This window comes from Eumetopias jubatus, unplaced genomic scaffold (assembly GCF_037043125.1).
Source record: "Eumetopias jubatus isolate StellerSeaLion01/CBP00866 unplaced genomic scaffold, mEumJub1_p1.0 scaffold_10, whole genome shotgun sequence".
Taxonomy (NCBI): domain Eukaryota; kingdom Metazoa; phylum Chordata; class Mammalia; order Carnivora; family Otariidae; genus Eumetopias; species Eumetopias jubatus.
In genome coordinates this window covers 81325060-81334737 of record NW_028274816.1, presented here as the reverse complement: position 1 = coordinate 81334737, position 9678 = coordinate 81325060, and the positions used below count along the sequence as shown (strand labels likewise).

Sequence of the window (9678 nt, the reverse complement as noted above, 5' to 3'; positions counted from 1 at the left end):
CCTAACTTTGGCATGTGTAAATGATTGCATCCCCAAACTAGCGCTGCTGGTGACATCTGAGAAGGGGGCGGGTCTCCCCAGCCAGTCCTAGGCACGGCTCCTGAGTGCCCCCTCTGCGGGGACTGCTGCAGCAGCCCTGGGCCCCCCATCCTGCCTGGGTTCCTGAGGGAGCCGCCCTGGTCTAGGGCCTGCATGAGGCCTCCCCCACCCCTGCAGGCCCAGCTGGACAGGGGCTGTCTGTGGGCTGGGGAGGCCTTAGGAGTGGCTGCAGTGCACATAGGCAGGTGGGACCCTCAGCGTCCACCCTGGGCCCTTCAGACCCTGGGCAAGCACTGCACTCTAACCCCTGAGGACGTTGAGCCAGAGAAGGGCTGCAGCGTGTGGGGCATGACCCACTGGGATTCCCACGGACAACATGCGAATGTGGGTGTCGTCCTGGCATCCTCAGAGCCTGACCCAGCCGCTGGCCCTATGCACACCTGCTAAAGCCTTGCTCTCACTGGGGAGCTGAAATGCTGGGGGAGCTGGTGCTGGCGAACCTCCCTGCCCCCCCCCCCCCGCCCCGGGGAGCCTGAGCATCCCTCCCATTTCAGAGACCTGATCCCCACACAGCTGGTGGGCAGTGGGGTACGTGTGCCCTCACGCCCCACCCATACCACCCAGGCTGGGGCCAGCCATCTGATGCCAGGAGGAGGCAGCTCTGAGGCCTGCAGAGAAGGTCAGCCTGTGGTTCTGCTCAGAGGGCGGAAGCAAGCAGCAGGAATGGCTGAAGGTCCCACGCTGGCGCTGCCAGGGACACACCCAGGCACCGGAGGAAGACTTGCCAGTGGCTCATCAGGCCTACCAGGGTGCCACCAGAACCAAGGCCAGGGGGGTTCTGTGGGCATTAGCTCTGGCTCCCCAGGCCATCAGCCTCGCTGTCACTGCTCTGAGACAGCTCCACAGGACTCTCCAGGCGGTGCAGTTCCAGGAAGGTGGCAATAAGCTTGGCGATGGCTTCCACATCACTGGGCCAGGCCGACACCGGGAGGAAGGACAGGTTACCATGGCAGAGGTGCCTGCTGCCCACACCATTCTCCTGCTGGACCACCCACCTCTGGCACCCCCAGGGTTCCCCTCCAGGACATGGTGCCTCTGTTCTAGTCCCCACCTCACCTGACCCCAGCCCTGCCCTCTGTCCTCATGGAGACTCTCACGTCCATCCCCTCTGTCCCTGTGGAGACTCCCAACATTCCCCTAGCAGCAGGGGCAGGCCACGTTCCTCCAAGTCCTCTCCCTGGGCCCAGCCACGAAGTCCACTGTGGGAGCCACCTGATGGGAGGGCGAGGGGCACAGGTAGCCAGCTGTGGCCAATCAAGTCACCTGCCCAGAGCTTACCTGCGGTGGCCCATGACAGCACTCTGGGTGAGGGGGTGGGAGAAGCCTGTCGCAAACCGCAGCACCACCACGTAGCCTTTCCCAAAATACCGGACTTTCTCCTCCTCCACATTCACATCCCGGATGTCATTCAGCAGGACCACCACTGCGGGTGGGGGTCAGTCAGGGGTCCCCTCCTCCCCACCCGCCCCTCCCGCCTGTGTGCTGGGCACAGCCACTCTGGGGCCGTTCTCCAGAGGACGGCGTCACGGGTCCGTGGCCACAGCACAGGCTTGTGCAGAGAGTGCCATCTGGGTGAGGAGGAGCATCCAGCACACCTGTGGTCACCGTGGAAGGCCTGCCCGTGCTCTCATGAGCAGCAACACATCAGGGACGGGCTAAGATCTATGTTGCCCGTCTTTCTGCTTCATCTTCCCCCAACTGTCGAAAAATGCCTTCCTAGTGCCTAACGACCAGCCACTGAGCTAGAGGCTGCCCGGCAACGTCCGGGGTCACCCTGTGTCACCCAGCAGCCAGCTCGGACCCGTCCCATTTCTAGGCCTCAGGCCTGGTCTCTGTGGTCTCGCTCACCACCCTCCATCCAGTCTGGAACAACCAGCCTCCTGCCGCACCCTGTGTCCTGCACACTCTGCATGCCTCACCTTGCTCGTGGCCAGTTCTGAAAAGAGTCAGCAGCTTCCTGTACAAGCTGAATGTCTTCAGAACCACCTGCCCAGTGCTCTTGTTGAAAACAGCTTCCTGGAAAACCGGCCAGAAGGGGATCATCCGGCTGCCGGCCTGTGTGTGCAGGCCAGCCACACATGGAACTTCCAGAGGGGGGCCTGGACTCACGGGAGGAGACACTCGGGAAGACACCCAGCTGCTCTGCCAGAGCCGAACACCCACAGCCAGACCCTCCCGGGCTCCTGTCTGTTGGGAGCACGGGGCCAGGGGGTGTAGAGAGAAAAAGGGGCATCAAAGCAGGTGCTCTCCCCAAGCAAAAGAGAAGTACAGCAGCTGAGATCATCAAAGGAATAGAGATCAAAGTTTGGAGGTCAGAGAGCACCTGAGTCCTGTGGTTCCTCATGAAGAGGACCAAGGCACGGGGAGAGTGCTGGCCACCGAGGGAGACGGACTGGCCCTCATTCTGTTCTGTGCTACTGGCAACACTAGGGAGTAAAGAATTTTGGTGGAAATAGTCATGAAAAGCTTCTACGAGAAAAATAGCTTCAGAAAATTCCTCAGCCCAGAAACCACTAAGCTAAGGTTTCAGGATGGGGAGTGTGTGAGGCCCCAGAGCCTTTCCTCCTGCTGTGATTCCCACTGCACCCTCCCGCCCTCACCTGTGCTGGCCTTACCTCCCAGTCCTCCAGGTTCTGCACGGCCACAAACAGGCAGCCCGTGACATAGAAGAGCTTCCAGCCCAGACTATCTGAAGAGCAAACACAGCATGCAGCTGGGTGAGGGGCAGCAGCAGAGAGGTGAAGGCCGACATGCCACGGGGGGGCCCTCCCCAGCTGACACTGGGCAGGGGCGGCATCTGGGGCTGGCTGACCCCGGCCCAGGGCGGCCACCCGACACTGCTGGCCCTGCCTGTCGTGCAGAACCATGTGTGAAATGCTTGGCCAGCTCTGTGCACCCTCTGCTCTCCCTCCAGTGTCTGCTGGAGACAGGAGTCAGGGCTGACCCGGCTCTGCGATCATGGCACAGTCTGTCATACTGGAGGGGAGGAACCTGCAGGGGTGGCTGGAAGTGTAGCTCAGCCTGCAGTAGAGCCTCAGGCAAACACAAGAGAGCACCTTCTCGAGGAATGTGTCATGACACGGAAGTGCCGCAGATACAAGAAGGGACAAGCACGTTAGGAAGGACGCGCCGGCGCGCGGAGCTGGGGCTGCACGTGCAAGCCAAGAGGCGGAGGCGCCTGTGGCCCCAAAGGCTGGGCCTCGGTGAGCACCACAAATGGCAGGTTCCCTCTCTTTTCTCTATTTCCCAAACAGCCAAGAAAGCTACCGGGGGTGGCGGGGGGGGGGGGGGGGGGAATGCACCTCACCTCCACTGTAGTACGCAGCAGCCAGGCCAATCGACAAGATTCCTGCAGAAAGAAAAGCAAGTGCCTCCCTATTGGGCCATCACGAGCCCAGAGCCCCCTCCTCCCAGGAGCCACAGGCCCAGACAAGCAGGCCCTCCCTGGTGCCAGTGATGGCTGGGGGCGGGGGGCAGGGGGACAGAAGACCACCAGGCTCAGAAGTGGGGGAAACAGCCAGGAAGTGCACTCAGAAACATGGCAGATGCCATTCATAGGGTTCCCTAAATACGTTCCTCTACCCGAGGCTCCAGAGCTGCTGGGAAACCAGACAAGCCGACAGGAAGGGTTTTACTCCAGCAGCACGTGGTGTGGAACGAACATAAGATGTACATAAAGAATCACGACATGGCACGTGAAGCAGAACAGGCAGGCAGCCACATGCAGGGTCACGGGAAAGATGGACCAGAGACAAGCTGCTGAAGGCACAGCCACGCCACTCTTCACAGGTCCGATCCCACCAACACCGCGCAGCTGCCCCTCCAGTGCAGGACCCTCTGATGGACAGTGAGAGGGGCGGAAGAAAAAATGGGAAGGAACCGTGGCCCATCACATAAGCCTCCAACATACACCTGCAACCAGGTGTATGGAAGCAAGTGAAAGGGATAGAGGACCTCAGAACATGCGCGATCTTAACATTAAGACATCACGTGGCGACAAAAAGGACAGATCCTCTGTAAAGGCACGAATGTAGGGCAAAAGCTGTGCGTATAGGGTAAAAGCTGGAAAGATACAAAGTAGCAAAACAACTGCTATACTTGGGGGTCACAGAACAGAGGACAGTTTCGTTTTCATCTTCTTTTAAGTTAGATTTTTCATCTGGGGGAAAATACGGACATCCTTACCAACAAGCAAAGACCAGGACCTGATGCCTGGAGCCCTCTTCAGATGGAGGCAGGAGCTGGTGCGTGACTCCACTCGCATGTACATGCCTGGACTGAGCGCGCACCACTCTCGACAGGAGACGGGGGCTGGGAAGGGCAGACACGCCAGAGCTGGAACGCCTGCTCACAGGCGCCCCGCTCCTCGCCAGCCTGGAAGCCAGTGAGCTTGTGCCCGCGGCGGTCTCTGCAGGCCCCCAGGGGCCCTCTCCTCTGCAAGGCCCTTCTCTGCTCAGCCGCGCTGACTGCACGGGGGCTCCTCGCCCGGCTCAGTACTCGCCGAGCGTCAACAGGCACCTGACCACCGGCTGGCCCGCCCTGGAAACCGCAGTCCTCGGAAACCGTCAGCCCTCCGCGGCACTCAAGCTGCCGGCACCCGAGCAGAACCCTCATCGCCCTCTGCTGGCCCCCACCCAGAACGGGAACTGAACGTCCCCTCGCGGTTTGAGTCTCCTCCGGCCGCCGGGACAACAGCCCCCGCGCGGCGGAGGGTCGGGGCGCACCAGCCCCTGCCGGAGGCACGCCGGCCCGCGCACGGCGACGCACGCAGAGCGCTGGCTGGGCTCCCGGTCCTGGGTAGCTCTCCAGATACCGCCGTGAAGTCAAATCAAACTAACGACAATAAAGGACGACTCCACTGCGACGCTCGGGTCCCGGGTCCCGGTCCACCGCCCGGCTACCCCCGACGCAGGCGGGCCGGGTCACGCCGCTCAGCAGCTCCGCCGCGGCCGGCCCCGCCCGACCCCCTCCACCGGGCCCCGCGCGCCCGGCCCGCTTCCCGCAGCTCTGAGACGCCCCGCCCCCGACGCGTCGCCCGCCCGCTGCCCGCGACGGCGGCCCGACCCCCGCGCCTACCGAGCACTCGACCCCGCGGGCGCGGGCGCGCGGCCGGGACCTGGGGCGGGCGGCCGGCCGCCGACTTCCGGGGTTGGGGGCGGGACCGCCGACTTCCGGGCCGCCGGGGGCGGGGCGGCCGACTTCCGGCCTCCGCAGGGCGCGCGGGGCCGGCCTCCGGGGGCTCGGGCGGGGCCGCGGCTGACTTCCGGGCTCCGGGGAGCGAGCGGGGCCGGCTTCCGGGTTGGGGCGGGGCCGGGGCCGCACCTCGTTCTCCCCTGAGGGCGGCAGAACAAGCGGCTCCCGCGGGTGCCGGCTGTCGGGGGGTGTGCCCGCCGCCAGCAAACGCGGGCAGGAAGCAGGGGGCCTGTGCTGGTGACGGCCGCCGCCTGAGAACGCCTGGGGCTCACTGAACCCTAGGAAGTCTGTCGAGGTAAATGATGCCTCAAAATACTCCCGCTTAAAACGTTGATAAAAGGGGCGCCTGGGCGGCTCAGTCGGCTAGGCGTCCGCCTCCTGCTCAAGGCTCCAGCCCCGCCTCAGGCTTCTCGCTCGGCGGGGAGTCTGCTGCCCCCTCTCCCCAACCCCCGCCCCCGGCTCGTGCTCGCTCTCCCGCGCCCTCAAAATCTCTTAAAAAATAAAATGTGGACAAAAATGGGAAGAATCTGAAGGCAGTCCAACAACAGATGTGTACAAGCCAACGCAAAAATTGTAAAGTCTAGTAACACTGAAGTAGAGATGATAGTTGTTCATGCGTCTAAAAGACAAATTCCACTAATTTGATTTGCAGAGTCAGTGCAATCCCAATAAAACGTTAACCCTAACAGTAACACTGTTACTGATGCACCGGCAGAGGATTAGCGGAGAACCCCGACCAACGACGCACACGTGCCGCCACAACCACGGGCACGGCCGGAGGGGACGCGGAGGAGGCCCTTCTTATAGGGTGTGGGAGGGGGCGGGGGGTTGTTGTAAACAGAAAGGCCATTGGAGTAAGCTGGGAGCTGGAAGTATAGTGGCTTCTCATTGGCTGGGCTATGGCCGTCTCCATTGGCTGGGCAGTGACCCTCTCTCATTGGCTGGGCTATGGCTGTCTCCCTTGGCTGGGCTGTGACCACCTCTCATTGGCTGGGCTATGGCTGTCTCCATTGGCTGGTTAGTGACCCTCTCTCATTGGCTGGACTGTTGTCCAGACTTGCAGTAGGAAATACAGTTTTCTCCAGGAAAACCTTGCAATGGCCACGTAGGTGGCCTCCCTGCTCCCTCTCCACCAAACACCACCTTCCCTTACTGCGGAAAGAGGAGGACCGAAGCAGGACTCCATCACGTGGTCCCTGGTCAGGACCCTACATTGCCCAACTCTGAGCAGATGAAGGCTAGGGCCCTACCTGAAACAGGAGAGCCTCCACCACCCAGTCACTGCCCAGCTCCCCGAGTGCTCTCCAGAGTGGGTGGTCGAGTGCCACGTGGGGTGCTGGCGGAACAGAGGAGAGCTTCGGTTCCCGTTCTCTTTTCCTGTTTATTCTCAATGTGTCTTATAACTTACATGAGATTAGTACAACGGTGCATAGTCCCTTATAAAGAAATATATGTACATCGGTGTGCATAACCCTAGAAGATTTACCAATATAAGCACATGATCAAACATTTGGCAACGACTTTTATACTTTACCAGTCTGCTTCAGATACTCTCCGCCTGTGGTTCCCAAACCTGAGCAGGCATGAGAATTACCTGGCAGGTTTTTGAAACACAGATTGCTAGCGCCTGTTCCCAGTGGTGTGGGGGGGCTTAAAATTTAGATGTTGCTAATACTGCTGGTCCAGGAGCCACACTTTGAGACCGTTACTCTAGCTGCAGCAAAACCGGGCAGCGTCTAAACACAGCAGGCTCCCTGACCTGACCCCTCAGCTCACATTCCATCTTCCTGAAATGGACTTCCCCTGTACCATTTTGAAGGTCTATTTGAATTGTTAGTACCTTCTTTAAGTCCTTCCTGCTTGCTACAATTGGAAGTGATCTTATTCCTCAGAATTTAAGTAGAACTGAGACGATACCCAGAAAATTCTACTTTACGTTACATTTTATTTGCATAATTTCACCTTTTCTACTAGATTATATGCTATTTAAAAATGAAGCCTGCACTGGACTCTTACAAATGTTAAATGTGTGAACAAATGACAATTAATTTGGTTAGAATTCTGCTGAATATTGGTAATAGCAAGACTGGAAATACAATATCCATAAATAGGGGACTGAGTGAATAAAATTGTATATTGGGCCAATCATTAATGCATTCTATCTCAGCTCTAAATTCAAACTTCATTGCCTGATCCATGAAAATGGATCTGAGCCCTCTATTTTTTGTGTACTCTCTGGCATGATGCTAAACTTTGTCAATAGAGGGTGCTGGAGAGACACCTCAGGAGGAAGAGCTTTTCTTCCTGCTTCTGTTGTGCTGGATCTGCAGGCTCCTGCGGTTCCCAGAGCTTCTCCAGCATCCAGCTCTTACAGTGCACACTGGCCAGCAGTTACCAGTACCCACCAGCTTCCCCTCACAACCCCTTGAATGGTTTTGTAGAAAAGTACCTCTAGTGAGATCCCTTCTGTGGAACTAAACCTTTCCCCAGCACCCTGCAGAGAAGATTTCCAGCCAGTTCCATCAGTGTGACATCTAACAGCTTCTCTGCCATCCAGTGAGCCAAAGGCGCCTTCTCCAACAGTCTAGATCTCATCCCTGGGGATAGTGAGCTCCTCGTTGTCATAGCCCTGTTTGAGGTGGTTGTGGTTACTCCTTGTTTCTTACAATTCTTACATACTTTATAGTCTCTTTTCTTTTTACTGGCCAATCCCTCACTCCAATCCCCAGTTATTGCTAATAATTCTTTATATTAAACTCTCTGTTCAAATTATTGTGTGCTTTCTCTCTCCTGATTGGACCCTGTGAAATACATATATCCTCACGAAGGAATGAGGAATATCTCTATATATTGCAATGGCATGCTCTCCAGCATGTATTGTTGAATGATAAAAGCAAGATGGAGAAATGTGTGTAAGGTACTATCACTTAAGAAAGGGGTGTACAGGATGCAAATATATATTGAAATGTAATATGTAAAATGTGTTTTTATTCTGATAGTAGAGTTAGTTAGCATTGTTAGTGTGAGACTTTTTATGTATGTAACATGAGACCATGCAAATGAGTATATTAGGTAGGTACTACTGGGAACCAGGAATTTCAGACACGAGTAATGGATGTGAGGTCAATAAGATCAATTATTTACAACCCTGTATTCCTGGATTTGAATTAGAAGGACCAGTGTAAGTTCATAATGTATTTGCTTTAAAAAATACATGTGTCCTCATGCTGTCCACTGAAAAGTCCTGGAAACAATGACCAATGCAGTAGCAATGAGCAATTCTAGTATCCATTCTGTGGTTTTTAAATACCAATTCCTACTAAAGGAACCAGGCTTTTTGGAGAAAGGACTGATTTCAAGTCTAAAACAGGAAATGTACAAGCAAAGGGACTGTTAGCATTTGAGCATCTTTTCAAAAAAATTTTGGAGCCTAGCTGAAGAGATTCTCTTAGCGAAAAAGAAAAAAGTGATTTGAGTATCAGTAAGAACAATAATTCAAATGAATTGAAAATCTTCAACCGTTTAAATCCATAACTCTTGGGGCACCTGGGTGGCTCAGTTAAGCGGCTGCCTTCAGCTCAGGTCATGATCCCAGGGTCCTGGGATCGAGCCCCGTGTTGGGCTCCCTGCTCCACAGGAAGCCTGCTTTTCCCTCTCCCTCTGCCCCTGCTTGTGTTCCCTCTCTCGCTGTGTCTTTCTCTGTCAAATAAATAAAATCTTTTTTAAAAATCTGTAACTTTTTTTTTTAAACGTGAAACCCAACATGGGACTTGAACTCACAACCCTGAGATCAAGACCTGAGCTGAGATGCTCAACCGACTGAGCCACCCAGGAGCCCCCAAAATCCATAATTCATAATGATCTATTTTTAAATTCTTTGTTCACTTTTGGAGGATGCTGAGAAAGGAACTTGGATTTTTTTTTTTTTTTACCAATTTATGCATTCATCTTGCCTTTCTTTATAAAACTTACAACAGAGTAACCAAATAGTGAATGAGAGGAAATTCTCATTATGAGAGTATTCCTGGGGCACCTGGGTGGCTCAATCAGTTAAGCGTCTGCCTTCGGCTCAGGTCATGATCCCATGGTCCTGGGATCGATGGGCTCCCTGCTCAGCGGGGTGTCTGCTTCTCCCTCTCCTCTTGTGCTCACTCTCTCTGTCTCAAATAAATAAAATCTTTATAAAAATATATTCCTGCTAATAAATTAATAAGAAATGGTAGGATTAAAACACTGCGGTCATGAATTAATGGATCTATGCAGTTTTATCAATGGGTGCTAATTAATATCACAGAAAGGAGTTAGTGTAACCTCCTGATAGAATTACACAACAACATCTATGAAATAGTCTTGCCAAAAAATTTAACCTGGGATCAAGGCGTGAGA

The 9678-nt window shown here is 55.4% G+C and overlaps 1 protein-coding gene across 1 annotated transcript; it reads right to left on the bottom strand.

Annotated features, from left to right (window-relative positions):
• Positions 1-727: 727 nt before the first annotated feature.
• Positions 728-5247, bottom strand: CYBC1 (cytochrome b-245 chaperone 1). The gene is made up of 7 exons (XM_028112455.2): positions 5176-5247; positions 4285-4410; positions 3407-3448; positions 2715-2788; positions 2019-2115; positions 1378-1522; positions 728-1007 (listed from the first exon to the last, which is right to left on the bottom strand). The coding sequence occupies exons 2-7, from the start codon at positions 4367-4369 to the stop codon at positions 887-889; spliced, it is 564 nt and encodes a 187-aa protein (XP_027968256.1). The 5' UTR covers positions 4370-4410; positions 5176-5247; the 3' UTR covers positions 728-886.
• Positions 5248-9678: the final 4431 nt, after the last annotated feature.